General features: G+C 39.8%; 1 protein-coding gene across 1 annotated transcript in view; it reads left to right on the top strand.

The window, feature by feature from the left end:
• Nucleotides 1–23,366, top strand: part of COLEC12 (collectin subfamily member 12) — a 100,643-nt gene extending 77,277 nt beyond the window's left edge. Inside the window, exons 3-10 of the mRNA XM_067290667.1 lie at nt 5,167–5,289; nt 11,952–12,050; nt 14,549–15,595; nt 17,033–17,521; nt 17,982–18,118; nt 18,871–18,980; nt 20,688–20,833; nt 22,077–23,366. Coding sequence (XP_067146768.1) covers nt 5,167–5,289; nt 11,952–12,050; nt 14,549–15,595; nt 17,033–17,521; nt 17,982–18,118; nt 18,871–18,980; nt 20,688–20,833; nt 22,077–22,096 — 2,171 coding nt within the window. The 3' untranslated portion in view covers nt 22,097–23,366. The remainder of the gene's footprint in view (nt 1–5,166; nt 5,290–11,951; nt 12,051–14,548; nt 15,596–17,032; nt 17,522–17,981; nt 18,119–18,870; nt 18,981–20,687; nt 20,834–22,076) is intronic.
• Nucleotides 23,367–23,738: the final 372 nt, after the last annotated feature.

The raw sequence follows: 23,738 nt of genomic DNA, 5'->3' as shown, positions 1-23,738 counted from the left end.
CACACACACACACACACACACACACACACATATATGCGCATGCACTCTTACATGCCTGAATTTGAAAATCCTCTCTGTCTGCCTGAAGGACAGATTTACTTTCCTCCTGATGCCTAATCATGCTTATTAGAACAAAACTGCCATTTCACATTTGGGTGCCTCAATTCAAGCATCTGCAGCCAGATTTTTTAAGGGATTTAGTTATTTAAATCTATAAATAGGTTCCTGATGGGATTCCTGATGGAATGGTCTACATTTGCTAGTGAGTTAGGCACCCACTGGGTGCCCGTTTGCAACTCTGTGTGGTTAAGTACCTCTCAATATCTGTTTCCTACCTACATGTTCTACAGAAGCTGATTATACTCCATAGCATGTTCAGGCGCCTTTAAATATAGTCATTAGATCTACTGCTCATCAGTTTTGAAAGCATTAGTCTCAAGAAATTTATAATTTTAAGGCTGTAAACTAGGCTTGCAGTCTCCCCTCAGAGCTTCAAGGGATGTTATCTCTTTATATACGAATCACACTGGGGAAAAAACTCTCCTGACTAATGTATGTATTTTTTTTCCTGCACTACATTTCTTCAGTTATCTTATCAGTACTTTTTTGTCAGGGTTACCTTACATCTTTGTGGATACTGATCTGCTAGCAGAAATATTATGAGGCCACCTACAATCCTGAAGCCAGAGCCAAGAAAAGGACACAGAGGAAAATGCCTTCCAAAACAATTGAGCAAGAAAATATGTGTGCATATCATACTCAAGTGTTTTAAGACATAGTTCCTGAAGCATAATACATCTGAGGAGTCAGGCATTTTGTAGGGTGTCTACTCCATGTCAAAAAGGGCAGGTATTTAGTCTCCCAGTAAAAAACACAGAACAACAACAACAACAAAAGTCAACCCCTACTCCCCCCCCCCCAAAAAAAAAAACCTCAGTTTTATCTGGAGCCCGAAAGGAATCTGCAGATGTATACCCCCTGCGTGAGAACAAAGTCTTCAGTCACTGGAATGTAATGCTATAAAAACAAGTACTACAAAGCCTGGTAACAGGGGGATGTCTCACTTGCATATTTTTTTGTGACCATCTTGGTTTGCAGAGAAGGGGGTCCCCAAAGCATGTGAGCCAGCAGGATCTCTTTGTACTGGGTCGCTGTCTGTTTGGCCAGATGTCTTCCCAACAGTGAGACAGAAAAACCAGAGCTCTTATTTTAATAAGTCGGGGAAGGGAATGGAAAAAAAGCATGCGTCCAGTGAAACGAGGCACATTGTGTCCCATCTGATATTTATTAAATGTTGATCAAATCAGCAGTGAGAAATGCACATCATCCGGAAGTGACCTTGACTCCCTGGGTTTTGAAGTTAGTGACAAATGTCTGGGAGCAGACCAACATTAAAACCATGTGTACTGAACACAGAGAGGAGTATGCTGTGCAAGGAGCAACAATAACAAACTGAGAAGATCTGACTTAAGCCGAGAGCCCCGTCTGGCAGGTTTCACGTCTGTTGTATCAATGGAATGGGCATGTAGGGTCTTTCCCTGTATGTTTCCTTTACAACTTTCCAGCTTTCTAGATGAGCTATTACACATCTCCTGGAAGAACACTAAATTATGGGTAAGCCATGAAAGCAGGCAGCCAAGTGGGTAAAAACGCAATTGATTCTGGTGAAAGTTTTGTCCAGTTAAAATCCAAGCATGGTTTCCTTCAATACTTGACGCTGAACTTTTATGGCAAACCTGCATATTTTATGCCAGCCTGCTGGCTTTTGTGTAATCACAGTGAGCACTGGGAATTTTCTCCCAGCTGTTGTTTCTTAATGTTTTGGCTACCGAGTCTTTTCAGATCAACTCTTTATTAAAAAGAGCATCCTCACAGTGACATGCATCTCCTGTATCAGGACAATCCTTTTTGAGATTGGTCCTAAAGCAGGATAGTGGGGAAGAATAACAGTGCAAGCTGAATCCAGGTTCCTTGTTTGGAGAGGTTAGGGAGCCCAGATTACATTAAGGTCCATCCTTACACAGAGAGGGCTACCTTCCCAGCTTCTACCTTTGCTTGCAGCCTGGGTTGTTCAACCACGCAAAAAGGCATCAGAAACATTCTTCCAAATCTTTTCTTCTAAGTACTTCTGTCTTTAATAATTTTCATATATTTAGTAAACCATAAGGTTGGACAGTACTAGCAGCAGAATTAATAGCTATGGATTTGTAATAAAGAATAAATGCAGTGGTTCTGAAAGACTTTACTGTGTCCATTGCTAGGCAAAAAAAAAAAAAAAAAAAAGGCTGTTACAGCTCCCTGGCTTTTTATTCTGGCCCTGGTCTTGGGGCAAGTTAGATGAAGGTAGTGTGGGTTAGATGACAGTCAGCTGCAGTTTTAAGCTGGCATGCAGAAAGAGCCAGCAGGCAATGCAATATAGAGTTCCAGCCCAGCTGAGTTAATGGAACCACTTTAGCCCGTATGATTGCTTTAGTACGTTGTGTTTATGTTATTGATACCAACAGGACTGGATTGTTAGAAGATGGAAAGGTCTGGCTTTTGTAGGGGTGCCACTCTGATGTCAGTTTGAAATATGCTGAAAGTGAAAGCTCCAAAAAGCCAAAGTGCTGTTTTATTGAAACAGCGATAGTGAGGGCTGAGACAAGTGAAACATGATCTTTATGAAGTATTGGAACATACACAATACTAGATGATGAACTGTAATAGTCAGTGACATCAGCAAACTTTCAGCCCATTGCACTATCCGGGAAGTCAGTGTACAATGACAGAAAGCAGGTCATGTCATAAAATGAGTAACCTTAATGTGACACTGGAATCAAGTGAAACTTTTCTATGTGCAGTTGCTGTCAGAGATTTAGTTTTTTCTGTTTTTCTCTGCACTTTGTACCTCTGCAGTCTGTCGATCTTCCCAGTTACAGATCTGATCTTGCTTTCATTAATATTAGAATCAAGCTTTCTGTTATCGGTGTGGGTTAGAAGGCGAATGTGGTGTGCGTGGTGCCCCAGGCTTCCAGTGGGTTTTGGCATGTAGGATGTTCAAAGACTTGAAGAATTGGAATCTGAATTTTAAATCCTTCAGAAGAAGAGCCCGGCATTCAGTGCACAGTACAGAGTACTCAATAAGTCTATCGGTACCAGTTAACAGCAGCGAAAAGGTGCCCAAGATGCCATGAGTCCCCCTTATGAAATAATTTCAATCTCTGAATACCTACTACAAAACTTTGGAAAACCACACATTCCCTCTCTGGTTTCTTCAATGAACAGAACTTCCCTGTAGCAAACTCCTTGTGACTGTCTGCAAAACAAAGAAAAACAGTCCACACATCAGGATCCGTAAGGAAGTTTGTCTGTTGAATTATGGACTATTTGCCGTACATTTTGTGGCGCAGGAGTTATCAGTCTTCCAAGTCCCAGCACTGCTAAATGGGCTCTGCAGTTGCCCATCTCTGGCAGCTCCTTTCCTTTTCACCTGCGCAGGGAGGAGGGAATCCTCCCCCCTCTGCAGTTTCTGTTCTTAGGTTTATACTTGCAATCTTTGTTTTATTTTCCCCTAATATATCTGAAAAAAAATCTAAATGTGCCCAACTGGTCTTATGCCTAAATCCCAAGTATTGCAAATCCATGACATCACTTTCATCACATGACAACAGGATATGACATCAGAACTGAAAAGCTTAGGAAACATGAGATAACATAATGTAGAAAGAGAAGCTGACCTGTGCGAGATGCGTTTCTGCCTTGTCCAAGGCTAATATACGTGCAAAGGGAATTGAGAAAAATTCCTTGTCAAATAATCTTTGTATAAATCCTCTTCCTGAGTTGCTTCAGTATGGTAATCCCTCCTTCAAGTACTGTAGACTTAAGGAAGTCACTAGAAACTGCTGTTCCTTGAGAGAGAAATACAGTTGACTTAACTTGGTATGTCAGTCACCAGTCAATAAACACAGGGGAAATGCCCTGTGCTTTCCTCTTAAAAAGTAAAAAATTAAAAGCTGTTCTACAGAAGGTCATGAGTTGGGAAAAGTAAATTCAGCTGTGGGTTACACCTCAGGGGAAATATAAGTTACTCATAAAAAGTTACGGAGCAAGTTTTGATTAGTTAAGTAATCTGGTACATGCAGTTTATTAGAGCTTAAAGCTTTCCTGTGGGACTCCGCTAATGGTACACAAATACAGTAAAATATCAAAGAAATGCATTTTTTGACAGACACAGAAAGTTACATTTATCCTGATCTACTTAATGCACATTGGAAGGAGGGATAAATCCAGCCCATTCGTTCCAGTAGAGTCATCATACTTTCTTGTTTTTACACGTTCATCTTTCTCCTGAATTTCTTGGTAACTTATTCAAATCTTCCACCACTTTCAAGCTGTTCCAGGGGATCACATGCAGAAAAGAGGAATATTGGTTCCCCCCATAATAGACTGACTGATGTCAAAACATGCTGTAAAAAGCTCAAATATCAAACAGTAAAGGTTTACTTTTGCTTATCAACTTGAGGCCCTTTTCCTTAAATTTGTCTACACGGAAAAATCAGCATGATTCTACCAGTATAGATCTACCACTAAATTTACCAGCATAGTCCTTATTCTCTTTGGAAATAGTACTCTCCAAACCAAAAAAAAAAAAAAAGTTTTTCTCCTTGTGGACAGAAAGCATTCACATGGTAGCCATTTGTGGTAGTGGTTGCAAAGCAGGGCCAGTCCTCCTTTCAGCTTTTCACAATACTATGCTATTTCTGTGTTTTCATTCTGCCTGAGTATTTACTGTCTCCTGTTGCTGGTGGAGGGAGACTGGATGCTGAGAGGTGCTACCGTGTGATGCTGACAGAGGCTCTTCTAATAACCATTTGACTTCCAAAGCTCCCCATAGCTTTGGTAGCAGCTTCTGAAAATAGTACTGTCTCTCTGTAAAGCCACGTTTTTTCCAGTGAAACAGAACCTACTTCTCTTTAACACTGTGAAACCCGAAAGTGATTGTATAACCAAACTGATGCTTTATCAGCTGTGGAGGCTATTCAGGTGCACAGGCAAATAGGTACCCATTTATCATCTGCTTACAGAAATATTTCATTCTTTAGAAAAGGGAGGAGAAGAAATGGGGAGATAAAACCAGCAATGTGTTCTTTGCCCTTGTTTTAAAATTCTTAAAATCTTCTTTTGCAGGTATTCAGGAGGGGACTCAATGTACCAAATGTAAAAATAACTGGGCACTGAAGTTTTCCATCATCTTATTATATATTTTATGTGCCCTGTTAACAATTACAGTAGCCATTCTGGGATACAAAGGTATGTATATATCAAGCACAAAATTTCACTTTCAAAAAGCATCCAAGAGCATTTCCACATATTAGGCAATTTATTACATTTTCACCTCAAATATGAATGTGTTTGGCAATGGGGTTTCTTGTACAGTTGACACACATATCAACACACTGCAGCCTTAGATTTGCACTTTCAAATAATTATGAAATTTTGAAATTAGATTAGAAAATATCTAAGAAATTTGAAAAAAAGAAAAAGGTTAGAACAAAATGATCATTTTTGCATCATGAAAGCGTATTAGCTGAAAGACTCAAAACTCTGTATTATGTTGCTGATCTTTGAAGACTGAATCTGTAGGACACCCACCCCTGCTATACCTTGATTTCCCAGGGCTTTCTTATACATACCAGCATCTTTCCAGAATAAATGTCTTATTTAATGGAGAGCCAGGAATGATCTTATTAATATAATTACAATACTTATTACAGGAACAAAGTGTAGGATCAATATTACTTTGAAATATCTGGAAGAAAGTTTCAAGCAGGAAGTGCCAATGTACCGGATTACCTACAATTATTTTAATGAGCAAAGTCTAAAGGCACTTTGAAGATGTGGCAGTAATTTCAGAGAGTCTAGCCGCTGGCAGTTGGGCAACCCAATAATGGAGGAAATTTCATTTGTGCAAGTCCAGGGTAGGGCACATTGGAAAGAGCAGCTTGAAGTTGCCATACACAGTGGTGACTAATTGGCTGTAGCCACTTAGGCGTGCTTATGAATGGGTCAATGTCATGGTCTGCTTGTCATGTGGTCACAGCCCTAAAAAGTTAAAGGCATGAGATGTGAGGCTCTGCAAAGGAAAAGAAAGTGAATAAGATTGTGAGCATTATCACAGGACCCTGCAGAATGATGTGGAGAAAACCAAGCTAGCTTTAAACTAGCTTCTTTGAGTATGGCTCTAAGCATAGCTTCAAAACCCTCCAAGAAGCAGGGTAAATACTCATGTGATTAGCATGCAGTGTGTTGTGTGCTGCCAGCAGCTGCACTCCTAGCAGAACTGACATCACCTTTGGTCCTTTGCCAGCAAAAGGAAAGGAAATTGTAGAATAGAAAGGGATAAATACTTACTTAAAAGGATTGGGTACAGTTCAGAGTGGGAAGAAAATGAAAACTGTTTGGGTTAGATGGAAAATTTAACAAGGAAAACAAGAGAATGTGAAGGGTAGATAGAGTCACATAGATGCTCCTTTCTCACTATAAACCACAGAGAATGTAGTACAATAAAACATAATGTAAAGAAAAGCAGTATGTATATAATTGGTTGGATGTTTTCCCAAAGAATGTGTAACTGGCCTCTGAAAGTAAGGTTTTGAGGAAAAGAACTTTGCAGGATTCAAAAACTTGTCCTTGATCTATAAAGATAAAATCGTTTGGTTATACAAGCTAGAGAGGTATAAATCTGCAGAGATCTGCTTACAGCAGGTGAGGGTGTGATCATTCCAGGCTATAACACAGCCACTAAACATCTGGGATTTAGAGGAATTTTCCTCAAGAGAGTTTTGTTACGTGGCTGTCAGTTCTGGGGCTTACTAGAAGAATCAGATCTCACCTGGCATGAAAAACAGTATATCAAGTTGGAAGGACCATTGCTTTGTATCTGCTTTGGCAAACCTTTGTTCATGTATATGTAGGAATAAAGGAATAAGGAAACTGTCCAAAATATCTCTTTGGGAGAGGGAGTTTTCCTCCCTCTTCTCAATCCACAGTTTTCAAGCTTCTTTCTCCACAGGCCTCTAGCACAGTCTTGTCTTTTCCCCAAGCTCTGTTCTCATCTTGAGGCCCCTTCATTGCTGCACTCAATTCGAAACCTACTTCTTGTTCTGGCTGGTCATTTATGCGTGACTAGCGTTTCTCTCACAGCATTACCAAGCAACATTTATCATAGGCGAGAACAAAAGAATTTCCTCCCCCACTAAAATGCAAAAAAGAATATAGGAACACGGATAATGCATGTCTTGTTCACTGACCTTAAGACATCTTGGTGTCTGCTCCACCTCAATTCCAAGGAAGGAGGCATACATTGGAGAAAAGTCTTTTTCAGTCCAAAGTATCCCTTCAGTAACTCTAAGCAGCAAATTATCATATGTCAGGTATAAATATTGCCTTTTGCGTCCTCCAGTTTGAGAGCTTTGTCTCCACAATGCCTGAAGCACTAACTTGCAGGGAAACCATGAGTTAGGCAAAACCCCAGCTTAGTCAGAAAAAAACAATATAATAGTACATAGTCAAATTATTGAGATTCTTTTGTTAGTTAGGAAGGAATTAAGCCTTAAAGGAAGAACAGAACTCAAAATAAAATTTTATAATGCTCTTGAGCTTTCCCCTCTGCATCAGAGTTTGGCTTGTCTTTTTTATTGTGATATTACACTGAAAGAAGGAATTCTGCTGGCAGCAGGGATTCTTTCAATCTCTTCGCTAAGTTTCCATTAAGCTTGCCTCCTACACTTATGTTTATAAAGCCCAAAACTACTTTTAAAACTTTGATTTCCTACACAGTATTTAGATATCCTTTGTGATTTAAAATGTTAAAGCTACTAATCAGTGGATTAAATATGGCAGGCAAAAAATAACTCAATGGGAGGCAAAATCAACATAGAACAAACCTCCAAATTGGTGGTAAAAACTGCATAGTAAGCTGGAGAAAGCTGAAACCAAAACATGAATTAAACATCAAGGTCATCAAGGAATGGCAAGTTGAGTTTACTATTAGTTTACCTTCAGAAGAAATATTAAATTATTTTTAAAAACCTTAATAGAGCAATCTTTAATTTTTTACACATTCTTTCTTAAATTAAATGAAAAAAACCCCGAAGTTATCTTTCTGGCACCGGCCAGTGTCTGCTTAAAGTGAATGATCATTCTCTGATTCACTCCAATAAGGGAAGTTAACATGTTCTGAATCTGAATTTCTGTTAGTTGTCTGTTTCTGGTCAGTCTTTATTTTGAAGGTTTTTGACTAGTGCCCACTGTGACTTTCATCTACTTATTTAACTGTCTCTCAGACAGTGTTTGCCTGCCATTACCTCAGGCCAACATACTCTGGTGAGATGGGGCTTTTTGTTTCTGCTTCTTGACTGAGCCTCAGAGAGTGGGTCCAATGCAGACACTTCTCACTGTTCTGGTCAGCAGCTACTTAAAATTTTTGCTTCTTTTGGAGGACCTTTAACAAATTTCCACAGTGACCTTATCAGAAAGTGAGACTTTTCTTCAAGACAGAGAACATATTTGCCCTGTAGATCACAATGTAGAGATATCTGACCTAGCTGAGAAGGAAGGTGAAGCTAGCCAAAGCTTGAGGCATAGACAGACTTTGCTTTTTTTTTTAGAGCAGTAGACTTTTGGGAGCAGCAGAAACCTCCTTTGACCGTGGCTCTCTCTACTCATTCTCCCCGCAGTTCATCCTTTCCACTTGCATGGCAGTAGCAGGAAGGGGTGCAGGAAGGTAAATAAGCTACAGCTTGCTTGGGGAGGGAGTTTAGTCAGGCGATCAAGTCACCTATGGTTTGTTTGACAATGGAGGCTAAAATCCTGCTCCTGTACAAAGCAAACATATACATTGGTTTGTCTGTGGGGTGACAAAGCTGAGTTTTGCCTGCAAATCCTTGAGTTAACTCTGCCATTAGCCACTAGCTTAGGCAGAGCTCTCGACTGCTGCAGCTGCTGGAGCCAGTGGTTTGGAGCTGGCTCTGGACTCTTTCCTGTTACACTTCACAGTACAACACTGGTTTGCCCTCTGAGGGAAAACAGAATTAAAATAAAGGAAATAGTCTGCCCAACAGAGCTAATTCTGCATTTCACATCAGTTAATCTGGGTAAAGCACTGACAGTTTAGTGTCAAATAGGCAAAAATCAATACCTGCTGTATTTGAAGACAGCCTTCTTTATCCAGCATCTCTAAACCAGCATCTTCCAGGCCAGACCCTACTGATTCAGGGCTATTATCTGGTTTCCAGTTACACAATAGAATTAAAATTTACTACTTTCTGTTGGAGACAAACTACTGAGGTTAGAATGACCTTTTAAGAGTGATCATTAGTGATCTTTCAGGCCAAGCATAATCTTCCCTAGATATCACAGCCAATTGTAACTAGTACCAGTAAGGCTTATTAAATTGCTGCTTCAACAAATTTTGGGGGTGTTCTACACAAAAAGCATTCAAAGGCACAGACCAGCTAGAGTCTTTTTAATGCATTTTTTCAAGTTTTGACAATGAAAATAGCATACTCTGTTCTATCTGCAGTTCCATTCAGTTTCACCTCCTGGCCAGTACAGGCTACTATGTATTGGCAGGATTTCTATTATTTTAATTTGCTTTAGAGTCTTCAGGAGAACATTTTAATCCAGGTTACCAGTGTTAGATTCTTTTTCAATCATGAAAAATTCCTGTTGTTACAGAACAGCATAAAATCTTGGTTTTACAAGCTTCAGAGCTGAACTACAGACTGGCATTCATTTGAACTATGAAAGGAAGAAGTTGCACTTTGCTTACATTAATATTAAGAAATATTCATTTGCACAACTGGAGAAAACAAGTGAATATTACACTGAATCAGGATTAACAAGATCTATAGCTGATGAGATACTGCCCATCAAGGCCAAGGTTCAGCACAAACACTTGGAGTAGGCCTGATTTTTAAATCCAGATGCTTTCCCTAGGTCATCTGTAAGTGCCTCGAGCAAGTTTTGTCCTTCACAGTGACTATTCATAAACAAAGCAGAACACCACAAGGAGCTACCTAGAGCTAACCAAAAAGAAAAGCCAAACATGGTCCCCATGCTCACTGCATGCAATGCATAGATATATATAGGCATCAGTGGAAAACTAACTGAAGGACTAACTGATCTGGGCTCCAGCCTGGAAGAGAGTTTGGGCAGGAGAAGCGGAGAATCAATCTGACTTAGGAGAAAAGGCACAAAGCATTTCAAAGAGTGTCTTTAATAGGCAGAAGGACCAGTGAAACATTAGTGCTATACTGGGGGGAAAATATCCCTTCTAAGGCAGAGAGTATTAAGCAATGGTCACCCTGAAAATGCAAAGTCAGTATTGTAGCCTGGATCTAGCATTTAGCAGGCCAGCTGCCGTCATCCCAAATACAGAAATCTGCCTCCAACTCTATTTTTATGAGCACAGTAAAGCCTCTGTTTTGCTGGCTTGTTAGCAGTAGGGAAAGGAGAAAGAAGGTAATTCACCAAAGGATGTCTGGTTTCCTCAGAAAATCTTGACACTTCTTCTCTGGTATAGCTCCACTCACCTCGGTGCAGTTACATCAGTGATAATCTTGGCCTGCTGTTTTTCCTGTTGATGTTTTGGAAGCATTAAAAGCCTGGGGTATATCTGTGGTAACTGTGGTCAGAAAAACAAGTTAATAAAGAATCAAGAAGGAGCCCTTGGTGAGCTATGCCTTAAAGGTCTGGGGTGCTTATGGTTGCTTGCAGGCAGCAAAATATCCCCTAAATTTCCATTTCTGGTAGAAAACGATTCCTTACGTGGCAGCAACTTGTTTGAAGTTATTTCCTGGCTGCAGATTGTCTCAGGGATGGAAGGAGTTACTGGTAGCCCCTGCCCCCACACTGGCCTACAGAATTGGCTTCACTGTCCAAAGACCTGGGAAGCACCTTATTTCTTCTGTATGAAAGAGGGTGGCTGGCACTATGCCTCATGAAGGGTCGATGCAGATCTATTCTGCTCCCAACATAGCCAAAGAGCTAAATAATCTGGTGATGAGAAGACATTCTGGTCCTGGTTATGGTTTGAATGCCAAAGCATATCAAACTACGTTTGGCGTGGAAACTGAAGGCTGCCTCTAGCCTTGCAATACATATTTTTATTACTGTAAGCCACTCCAGGCTCTTATTTGTTGTGCTGTCTTTTTCCATTTCTGTATCAATGCCAACAAATCATCCGATTGTCTCAGTGACAGAAAAATGGCTCAGACATTATCAAAATAAAGAGCACACCAGAGAAAGCCATAAATCTGCACTTGCTGAATGACCTTCCATTCAATCTTAATGAGCCGGAATGGTTTCAAGACCATTTGGACTGCATCATTATCAAAATATTTAAAAGTTGTTCAAAAATATTTTAATAGTTGCATCTTCAAATTGGTGTCTCAGACTAAAGTTTGCTAGCTAGGAGGCAATTTTTAATAATCTAAAGACTCAAAAAAAAATATTTGCTCACTTTAAGGACAAATTGTCCATAGCAAAATAAAAGCAATTCTTCTACCTCACTTCTGGGCCTTGAACAATTTGTCTATGTGCATCACGCTGTGGTGTGCTTTTAGCATGGAGGTATTGTTAAAAGAAAAGGCCTTGGTTCATGAGGAAAACTCTCAGAGAGGGTTTTCCTCACTCATAAAAGACTGTTCATTAGCAAAAAAATGTTTGGTGAATGTTGGCATATTGAAGAACTTTCTAGAAGAATGCCGGGTCTCGTGAGCAGATAAGAGATCATCTTTCCGACATTTCACAGAATAACAGCAGAGTTTAGTGGCAAGTAAGACAATTTTAAAGGTATTTTTTATGTTTGATGATTGTGGTGTTCTTCTGGTTTGCTTTATCATTTACTGTCTTTTTTTTCATAATTTCACTTTTCTTCTTTCCGTAACATATTGTTCTCTTTCTCCTAGTTGTAGAAAAAATGGACAATGTGACAGGTGGTCTGGAAACGTCCCACAGAAGATATACAGAAAAACTCACAGAGGTGGAGAGTGATCTGAAGAAATTAGGTAATCTACATGCAAGCAAAGCCCCTTTGTGTTATGCCTTTGGGGTATTCTTCTGGCAGATAGCAGCTGGGAATTTGTAAAATCTCTGACCATGACAAGGTATAATGCTTATAGTCCAATTTCTCAATTACTTGGGAAAGCACTTAAAAATGGTTAAGACCATGTCTACTTAGTACAGCATTTTAAACATACTTTAACATTCGCAGTTCCCACTGAAGTCACTCTGAAATCATTTATACTTAAACAGACACTTAAAAGTTGTCCTAGAAAGAGTCTTCTCTGAATGAGAGATGTGAAACATAGCAGAAGTTGCTACACAAAAGAAGAGATTCTGAATCAAATGAAAATGTCACCCACTCATCTTGATGCTGTTTTAGCAATTAAGATTCAAAACTGAAGTCTGTTTTAAGGGGTGCACAAATAATAGACTGTTCAAAACTCTTAGCCCTGAGGCAAGTTGATAACTTCCATGAAATGTGCCCTAAAAATCTCAGGGAGTACAGGACACAAAGTTGTTATGAGTTCAGCTCTGTTAAGTGTTATCACACTTCTAAATTTGCAGGAAGATGGAAAAAGATCATGTGTAAGGATTCTACTGACTAGATATACATTTCTACTTTTCTTCCTTGTCTGGAAAGGAAGCAAAGCTGTTTATTAGCAGTTTATGTATACATAAACTTATAGTTCATATAATTAGCTTAATATAGATGTAGATATACACATATATGCATTTGCTTCTTGAAATACATTTTGTTTAGCTTCATAGACCATATATTGAGATATCCGTTGCTTGGAAAAATTAATAGCTTGCAGCTTCATCACAAATTTTTACACCTTTTTTTCTCCTCAAAAAGTAAATACATTCTGAAGTATTTACACACTGCATTTAGTTCAAAGACATGAGATAATTCAGTGGCAAGTACTTGCAGTGATACATGTATAGAAGTAAATCTTACACCCGAAAGCATGTACAACATTTTTGGGTTGTTTTGTTGATTAAATCACAACTTGGAGCACCTTTGATCCAGCTCGTGTGCAAACATTTTGTACACTACTGACTGGATGGCCCAGAACTGGCAAGATGCTCAGGACCATCAGTTCCCATTTAAGTTGTCTTGCCAGGGAAGAAGTTAAAATAGTTATGGGGCAATGTGTGTGAGAAGCATAAAGGTAAGAGAGCTGTTGTAGTTAGAGGGATAGCCACATGGGATAAATGAAAGACAGACCTTTAGGGATTAGCTGTGTGTGGACATGGTAGTTGTCAGAGCTGCATGAGGAACACAATATAATTTGAACTATAACTGAGAGGTAAATGTAGAGCTGAGAAGATCCTACAGTGAGACAAATGACAGGGAGAGGAGCTGTGCTTTGGCAAGGTGTCCATTTGCAGAAGACTCCCTAAACATCTCAGACTGAAGTCCCTCTCTCAAGCCACCATTTGCTATTAGCCATCATGACTCATTCAGACATACCAGAAGAAAGCTCCATACCAAGCTGTATTCACTGCAGTTTATGAACACCATCCTGCCCTCTCTTGGAATCATCTACATGGACTTAAGACTCTGTAATTCATAAACATAGCTAGACTTAGATGAGAACAAGAAAATATGAACTGTGTGTAGCAGAGGGAAGTGATTGAGGTCAAGAAAGGGAATCTTCCCTGAAAGTGAGTGTTGACTGCTCATTTCCTTGGTTTCTATGTCCTGGTTGATGAGCTGGGCAGCCTCAGAAGCTTAATCACACTCAGACAAGCTCCCGTCAGTATACTGTAGAGCAGTGTAAGCAAGAACAGAGATGTTCCTCAAAGATTAAAGGTTTTGCCTTCCTGCAATTTGGAACATGAGGAAACAATAACAGCAATAGAAATGTCATTAAAAGCACTAGTGGTATGTTAGAGAGAAAAAAAAGAAATGTATCATATCCTGTCATATCTGGAGTAGCCTGCTGGCAAAGCTTTTGTCTCTAGCCCAGATTGTTTTAAAATAGATCTTAGAACTCTTCTAAAACTAAAACCAAGATTTAAAAAAAAATCTATATGTACTAAATCACAGTGAAAATATTTCACTGCCAGAATAAGCAAGAGAAAAATATGAACTGTTAAAATCTGCTTCTGAGCTTCCATAAAAAAGCCTGCTGTAACTTCAAAACATAAACTTACTGATACTTCTCCAATATTTTTCATTCTGCTTATCATTCAATTTTTATTCAGGATACAAGCAGTATTTGAAAGCATATATTCATCATAATATTTAACTGTAATGTTTCCCATATATGACAATAGAATCACCATTCTGTTCTCCTCAGCAAGACACAAGGTCTTAACTATTTCTAGTGGCAGAACTTTGCTTTATGGTTTCTCTCTTCTGGAAGAGATAGTGTAGAAGTTCTACTGATAGAACATTTTGACAGTCTAGCTGTATTTGAAATACACTGTGCTTGTTTGTAGTGTGTTTTAAAAAATGCATCCTAAAGCCTTTCAATTTTTTCCTGTCTAACAGATGACCAAGCTGGACAAAAAGCCATGAATACAAACACTGAATTGTCTAGCTTCAGATCTGATATTCTGGCTCTTCGTCAGCAGCTTCATGACATTGCAGAGAAAACTACCAGAAACAAAGATACACTGGAGAAGCTGCAAGAGTCTGGAAATGTATTAGATGATAGACAGAGCCAAATGAAAAGTGTCTTAGATAGCAACTCTTTCATGATCATCAGTGTCAATAAGACTCTTCAGGCATATACTGGCTATATCAACAATCTTCAACAGGACACAAGTAATATCCAAACAAATTTGCAAAACCAAGTGCATTCTCACAATGTGGTCATCATGAACCTGAACAACTTAAACCTGACACAAATACAGCAAAGAAATCTTATCAGTGTTCTGCAGAAGTCAATGGAAGATACAAGTTTGGCTATTCTAAGAATCAAGAATGACTTTCAAAATCTGCAGCAGGTTGTCCTTCAGTCCCGGAAGGACACTGATTGGCTTAAGGAGAAAGTACAAAATTTACAGACTTTAGCAGCCAACAACTCAGCATTGGCAAAAGCTAACAATGATACACTTGAAGACATGAACAATCAGCTCAGCTCCTTCAGTGGGCAAATGGAGAACATCACCACAATTGCCCAAGCGAACGAACAAAATCTAAAGGATCTCCAGGAACAGCATAAAGAATATGAAAACAGAACTTCTGCCAAATTCAACCATCTGGAAGAGCGGTTCCAGGTCTTTGAGACTGATATAGTCAATATCATTAGCAACATCAGCTACACTGCTCATCATCTACGGACACTGACTAGCAATCTCAATGAGGTCAGGACAACTTGTACAGACACCTTAAGTAAACATTCAGATGAGCTGATTTTTATGAACAGCACACTGGCCAATATTCGCTTAGACTCCACATCTCTCAAGATGCAACAGGATTTGATGAGGTCAAGACTAGATGTTGAAGTTGCCAATTTGTCAGTAATTATGGAAGAAATGAAGCTGGTAGATTCCAAACATGGCCAGCTCATCAAGAATTTCACTATCCTGCAGGGTATGCAAATTCCTTAATGATACCCATAATGGTCTATATTGAATTCCTGATTGCAGGAACTTCTTTAATTCTGTGAAAGTTTTTTTTCCAGTGCATGTTGGTACAGAGGCCTGGGTTTTTCCATTATCTAGTCCTAAGCTTTGGAACTGAAAGTATAGCTTGAATTTTCCTGCCTTACTAATTTTCATACCCCTTCTTTACATACCTGGAATGGGAATATTATAAAAGAAGGTTCTGACTTAGCAGAATTTTATTCCAGCTGACTGACTGGATCTGCTTTTGATTTAGTTTCTAAAATAAGCTAGTGAGGCTGTGGAACTTCAAGAAACCAATCTCTGCTAAGGAAGAAACGGCTAAAAAATATAAGTTGGACCATTCCCAGGAAGGTCTGCCCTTACTGAAAAACAAGTTTCTATTTCACTTTAAGCCAGTTGTTAGCCTGCCAGAACACATCCTACTTTGCTTGGGTTTTAATCCTTGGATATTTTATTTTCTCCAGAAATAAATAACATCAAGTTTAGGAGGCTTTTCCCAGCCAAGTATTCTTCTAAATGAAAAGAACACTCAAATTGCCAACCTGATGTGAACCAGTCAGGCCTAAAACTCTAATGACAAATATAAATCCTTTTCTCCAAATAGAACAGGGCTGAATTAGAGCCCAGATTATACGTCAATAACCTTAACCTTTCTCATTTCAACCAGGTCTGAATGACTCCAGTGTAGAAACTTATCTCTGATCTAGATTTGGGAAAAAAGAAGACATTGGCAAGGCATTTGCTCATCCATGATCAGAATCTGAAATTATTTTTTTGTTTATATGTGAAAAACTGTTATAATATTCCCATTTCCTATCATATGTATTGTTCTTTTTCTTATTATAACCAGCAAATTAGCAGATAATACTTCTGGTCTTTCTTCATGGCTGGCCTGTTGCTCACTACCCATCTTTTTTTCTCCTTTTGACAACCTAATATTGACAGAGCAACAAACAGGGTCATCACAGCAGTAGCAGTCCTGTAGTTTAAGAGAGGACAGACAGAGCTAGAAGGAAAAAGGAGCATAGCAGAATGAGAGAATGAAAATGTCAAAATGTAATACTGCATTTATTTACTGTGTAAACAGCACAGAGTGTGTCTTGTAGGGACTGACACCTCACCTGATCACCTGTGGCATTATGTGACTGTCCAGTTCACAGGACAAGGTGCGTCAGAAGTTTTTCTTCTGTATCTTGTACTTCAGAGAGGCTCAGGAAAGAGCAGTGCTATATAACACCTGAGAAACAGCTGTAAATTTACAAGTATTGTTGGTCGGGTTTTCGAGGTGCTGAATATCCAGTGTGGCTGGTCTGAGTTACATTAAACAAGGATCCCAAGTGGGTTTTCTGTTTTGTTTTCTGCACTTACTTTGAATAAACTTTGAATGTTTATACTGTTTCAGGTCCTCCTGGTCCAAGGGGACCTAAAGGTGACAGAGGACCTGTAGGTCCTCCCGGCCCTGCTGGCCTAAAAGGACAAAAAGGAGAGAAAGGAGAGCCAGGACCTCCAGGACCTGCAGGTGAAAAAGGCCCACCTGGGCCAACCGGGCCACCAGGAGAAAAAGGAGGGAAAGGTTCAAGAGGATCACCTGGCTCCAAAGGTCAGAGAGGCTCTCCTGGCAAGACAGGTCTGCCAGGACCAAGCGGAGACCCAGGGCCACCTGGGCCACAAGGCAAAGATGGTCCTCCTGGGCCACAAGGCCCACCAGGATTTCAAGGACTGCAAGGAACTGTGGGAGAGCCAGGGGTGCCAGGACCTCGAGGATTGCCTGGGCTACCTGGAGTCCCTGGGCTGCCTGGTCCAAAGGGCCCACCTGGCCCACCGGGGCCCCCAGGTCCAGGAATGCCAATGGCACTACAAAGTGAACCTACATCAGTGCCTGAGGCTAATGGTAAGCTATCTAAACACTGCGTGGATTCTGTTACTGAGGTATAAACCTACCTAGCAGAGAGTGCCCACCAGTGAGATACTGGTTTATAATTACCTCTGTTACATGAGTCTCCACTTAATCTTTGGGATTCATAATAAGGAACACTCTCAAGTGAAGCCGTACCGGTTGGTCTTTCCTCTGATGCTCTGAAATTGATTTAAGTTAATATTTATAGCTAAAGAGAAGGCAGTAGTAGTATGAGTAATAAATAATCCCCTTGATCATGCAGTTTAGCCTTGGTTTCATACTCTGAGTTGGGGTCCTGATGAGCACATTCTCACACTATCTCTAAGTATTTTAGATGACAGCATGCTGTAGATGGGTGTGTGATCCTCTACTTAGTTTTAGCCCCATGCAGAAAGATACTGCTGGCTCATTGATTTATCAGTAATTGGTTTAACACAAAAGTTTCACATCACAGGTTGTTCTCCTCATTGGAAGAACTATACAGAAAAGTGTTACTACTTTTCAATTGAAAGAGAAATTTTCGAAGAGGCAAAGTTATTCTGTGAAGAAAAGGCATCACGCTTGGTTATCATAGACAACAAAGATGAACAGGTAACTTCTCTTTCTGCTTTCAAGGAGAGACTTTTAGGGGACTCTGCAAGTGGAAGCTACAGGGCAAGTGGGAAGCTGAGAGCATCATGAATTCATATATAGGGAAGTAGACACAGTGATGGACTCCAGTTAGCATTTCATCCGCCCTCTGGCTGCTCAGCAGTTAGTCCATGTGCAGTGTGAGCAGAGCTGGTGCTGATAGGCATGGAGCACCCAGGAAAGTTGATGAGAATTGAAGGAGTTTTGAACCTTTGAAGATGGAGTCCATTGTACCTTGCATATTATCGAAATACATTTTTCTGGCAGTGTTGAAAATAATTTAAATTGTCTCTTGTAAAACACACAGCCTAAGACGTGACCCACAAATATTTTTATCTAGCTATAAATCTAGCTATATGTTAACCACTGTTCAAGATAATTATTTGGTGACTATGTAGCAGTGGGAACATCAAGGTACAACTGCTTACTCTTTGCTGTTTTTTTTTTCATATATATCTATATGAGGTTGTTTGTGGCTTTATATCAAGCTAATTTTCATGACTAGCTCTCTCTGCCTCACATGCAAACAGCACTATGGATTCTAGTGTGAGTAAGGGGTTGCAAAGCTAACTCATGAAACATATCTTCAGCTTAGAAAAATCTCTTTAGCCCTTCCTGCTCTGATAACAAAGATGCTCATGAAGCAAGAGTAGCTCATTAGCTCTAAACAGGGTCATGTTTGTTTGTTATGGACTGAAATCTTTCTTCCACAGCAATGGTTAAAAAGGCAGATTCTTGGGAAAGGCAGCTTCTGGATTGGGCTTACGGATTCAGAGAAGGAAAATGAATGGAGATGGCTGGATGGATCCTTACCAGTTTACACGTACGTAAATAAAGAACAATGGTGTTTATTCTCTGCAGATGCTACTGATCTTACTGCCACTTCTCAAAGCAGCATCTAGAAATTATCCAGTGAATCCAGAGGTTTATAGATGCCAGTGAAATAATTCTTTATTTAGGGTGCCACTGAACTGTTTTTTTCTCTCTCCTTTCACCATACACAAGACTATATTTCCTCGCCAGGATGAAAACTGAATATTGAATGAAAGAATCGCATAACTACACAGCACAGTGTTTCTTGCCAAAACATTTGCTTCTGACTTTTATTACAAAGTGGAGATGGGAAGCACAGACAATTTTTTCTGTCTTGGTTTGAATTTTCCTTATTTGCGTTACAACTGGCTATAAACAGAGTGCTCGTTCTGATAAAAAATGACCAGCCTTTAGATAAAGCCCAAATCCAAGTGGAAAGCATTAAACATAAGGAAAATGCATGAAACAACGGTGTCTAAGCTTTGGCCAGCTGAGAACTGAATTGGCAGCTCTCCAGGAATTGTAGGGCTACACCTAATTTGTCCTAAATGGAACAGATTGCAACCACCCAAATTTTTAATACTGAGGAGCGGACTAAAGAGTTTATAGAACCAAGCATGCTGTGCTTCAGAAAAACAGGCTACAGTCAGTCAGATGTTACGAAATGATTAGCTGTGATCTCACTGGTGTTCATTTTGATGAGAAACATGGAAAAAGTCAGATGTATTTCAAATGAGCCATACTATTTTTCCCTTTTCCTCCCTCCCTCCCTTCATTTCTCTCTCTTTATAGCAGCACTGTGACTGATTCCCACTTCAGCCACTACTTTCAATAGGTTTCCACTACACTGTGGTTTTAGGTGCCCTGTAGTAACCTCAGAACTGTCAGTTACTGATTTTCAAAGTATTTAATTATTTCGGAAAGCTGTGTGTCTTCCCAGGTGCCTAGTCAAACCCTCTGTCAGGCAGGCATGTTTTTTAGCTGAGTGTGGAGTGTATCAGCCAGTAATCACAAGCTCTGTTCAACAACCTGTTTCTTCAAGAAAATGGAGCTTTTAAATCTTGCTGTTGGAAGCATTTCTCACTTATTAAACAAAAACAGGATGAGGAAACATTTGCTGCGAGGTCTTTACATGCTCTGTCAAGTTGCACCATCAAGGCTTTTTGATCTCAAAAGATCTGTGTATATAGACTTTGTTAATTATGTGTTAGTCCAAAAGTTCACTTCCCATCCAACCATGGGCCTGTAAAACAGGTAAATCTCTGCTGCGCCTCCAGAGAGGCCCGTCTCAGCGCAGCTGGAGCACTGAGCGCCTCCATGGCTCCCGAGGCAACCATGTACGCTGCCATCCTGTGCGGCACTTGTGAGCCTGCCAGCTATTCCTAGTACCATCTGCTGGCAGGAATGAAGGGAGCAGGTTTTTGCAGGCTTGGAGCAGTGCACATGTAACATTGTATGTGCATGTACATTCAGAAACTAAAATAAAGTTCACCGGTCTAATTTTAGGTCTTTGAGCTTTGGCAGCCAGGGGCTGAATAGATTCCCTTCCCTGTAATACATCTGTTTTCCATTTTCTGCAAGAGTCATGTATTGTTTGTTTCAACGTGTATTTCCCGTTCAGAACAGATCTCATGATGTTTTTGTTAATTTTCGTGTGGTGCAAAACTGTCATGTGGGCTGCGTTGTGCAATAATATCTACTGCTCTTTTGTTGAAAGAAACTGGAAAACCGGGCAACCTGATAACTGGAGCCATGGGCACGGGCCAGGGGAAGATTGTGCTGGGTTAATCTACGCTGGGCTCTGGAATGACTTTTACTGTGAAGATGTTAACAATTTCATTTGTGAAAAAGATATGGACAAAGGTAAGCAAGCACTTCATTTGATTATTTCACTCTACCTGTAGCAGGTCAAAATCAAGTAAATTTTACACAGCTAGAGAAGAGAAGATCCACATGAATGGCCATATGCTATAGAAATGTGTTGCTGAGGAAAAGGGAGCATCACTCTTAGACCTCTTCTACTCAGCTCCAGCCCAACTTGAGCTTTTCTAATACTCTGTGCAATGCATACACTAGATATATTGCACTCTGAAAGGCCAGCCTCCAAAGTGGCCGTAACATGGCATGCTCTGGATCTTGACCATCTTCTGGAGAGCTTCAGTGTGCCCAAAATGTCAGGCATGTTTTGGCATGTGTGCTCCAGACCCTGGCCACCCTGCAAGCTGTTTTTATAGACCCAATGGCTGTGCAGTGGGGAAATATGATCTTCAGGATGGCTTGAGGACCAGCCTTCCAAAAACAAATAGACCCTATTCTGAGAGTTTGTGCAACAAGAAATATTTGGTGACTGTTGAGGCAGTCTTAAAATTCCCACTGCTGCTGGGAGTTGTCCCATAGGACTGAGGCCAGTCCACATGCACTAGGTGAACCCTCTGTTGCATACCATGGCCATTGGGGTGATGGACTTATGAACAACCAATGTGGCCGATCAGTCACCCTGGTGATTGCCACAGGGAATCTCTTTCTGTTTTTAAAGGCATTTCTGCAACCATAAAGCGTAGGTGGTTTACATGCCTGCTTAGAGCCCAGACCAGCCAGCACAGAGCTAGGTAGCATTTGTGTTCTTGGCAGTGCTCTGCCTAAAACATTATGTCCTAAGTACAACCTGTTTTAAAATGGTTTTGCCAAGAGTGCCTGGGTACTCCAGTTGCAAATACGTAGGCTGAATTGCAGGAAAGGCAACTGGAACTGTTAGCTAGAGCCAAAATTACATCCCATCCACAAAAAAGTCCCCCCAAAACCAAAACAAAAACAGTTTTAAATGCATTTTGTGTGTGTATAACTCCATGTGGGTGTCTAGAGTGAAGGACAGCCTGTAACAGTGTAAGGTGCTCTTCCCTTCCTATATAAATTTGTTATTTTAGCAAAACTTCATGCTTTACAGATAATTCTCTTCCTACACTTACAGAACTTGCATAGGAGTTCCCTTAAATTTTTTAAGATACCTTGATCTCAGTAAGCTTCCTTTTTGGAAAAGCATTTAATTGTCACAGGCTTTTTACATTTTTTTTTTCCATTTGTTTTTCTTTTTTCTCTCATACTATAGCACAAATATTTGGAGTGTAAGAGGCTGTGAATTTACAGATACCTACATATTATGGAAATTTCCTTAAAGAAGAAGAAAGATCCTGGGAGAGATCAACATCTCCTACCGAAATTAAAAGAGTTAAAGCAAGCACTGAAAACTGGTTTAAATGGAATTCAGCAGCAACTCTTCTTCAGTATCCTGCAATTATTCCAGGGCTTTCAACCCACAACATCAGGAGCTTATCAGAAATACAGTTGGACTAATTCAGTTATAGATTTTCTTCCCAACCAGTAACCACATACATAAGTAACTTTGTATTTTGAGAAAAGACGTTCTGTCAATCTGAGTAAGACTGTTGGTCATTCATTTATAGAAAAACATATAAAGCAACTGTGTAAACAGTATGTTCATTTGCTAAAATCCCAAATGTAGGAAAATTATACAGATACACGAATATATAGATTTTATATAAATATATATATATAGTCCAACTCTTATCAATAATATGGAATATACTTTTAAGAGCTTTTAAAACTTTGTATTTTTGTACAAAATATTTGCTTTTTACGATTGTTCTCTTTTTTACTGACTTTTTTTTACAAATATAGTGCACAGGAGCCAAAGAAAACAATAAAGGTACTAATAATTCATTAAGGTTTGCTATCAGGCCTAACTCAGCTATAGAGAAATATTTTTCCAGTTAGAAATATTTGTATTTTCCCAGATGAACTGCTCTGGTTAAATAACTTTTAAGGCAGATGTTAGATAGCGTTTTCCTTATTGTATGCAGTCTAGTCTGTGTGTGTAACAATGAAGTTGACTAAGGACTAGATATTCATTATAGCTCTGATCACAGTCGGTGTTCCACCAGGGTACTATGCAAAGACCATGCTAATAAAAGCTTTTCCTCCCTCCCTTCCTTCCTTCTTTCCTTCCTTCCTTCCTTCCTTGCCTTTCTGTCTTCCTTCCATTCTTGAAAAAAATGCCACAGAAGTAAATCACTTACTTCTTACAATGATTTTGAAATGTTTTCATTCCTTCTCCATATTCATGGGGAGTTCTACCCTAATAATAGATGCTGCCCAGATGAAGAATTTTATAAGAACAGAAGCAAAAGAGCTGCACATGCTGAAATATGTTTCTTTCTAAGATAGATTTAAAAATTTGGTAATAAAAACATGCCATACTCAGAAAAGTCTAATCAACTTGCATTTCTCTAAAGTGCTTTGTAAATTGATCTCATTATTTCCTTGGACCAGTACGTCTTTCCCAAACAAACTAGAAAATAAACTATGCTACCAAACAGAATGCAGTGTGGCTAATGAGATGATATTATCACCCAGGCAGTTTCCTCCTCCGTCCCATGAGCTGTCATCTAGGCAGCAGCGCAGCTTATCAGGAATTAAAAAATTAGCAGCCAGTTCAAGTTCATTAGCAGAAACCCTGTTCTTGGTTCCCAGTTTTTACACTCTGTGTATGGCCACCCGCTACACCATGAAGGAAGTCGTTTTGGCTTCCTCTGAAAGAGAGCTGTTTTTGCATCGCCTCCTGACCTCTCATTTACCTTGGCTGAATGCGGATAAGCTTGTTGAAATACTCCAGCTCTGTTGGAAAGAGACAAGATCTTGGACTTCAGATATTGCTCCCAAGAACAACCAAGTAAAGACTGCTGCATCGCTG

Source organism: Apteryx mantelli, chromosome 2 (assembly GCF_036417845.1).
Source record: "Apteryx mantelli isolate bAptMan1 chromosome 2, bAptMan1.hap1, whole genome shotgun sequence".
Classification (NCBI taxonomy): domain Eukaryota; kingdom Metazoa; phylum Chordata; class Aves; order Apterygiformes; family Apterygidae; genus Apteryx; species Apteryx mantelli.
This window is presented reverse-complemented; position numbering and strand designations above follow the sequence as displayed.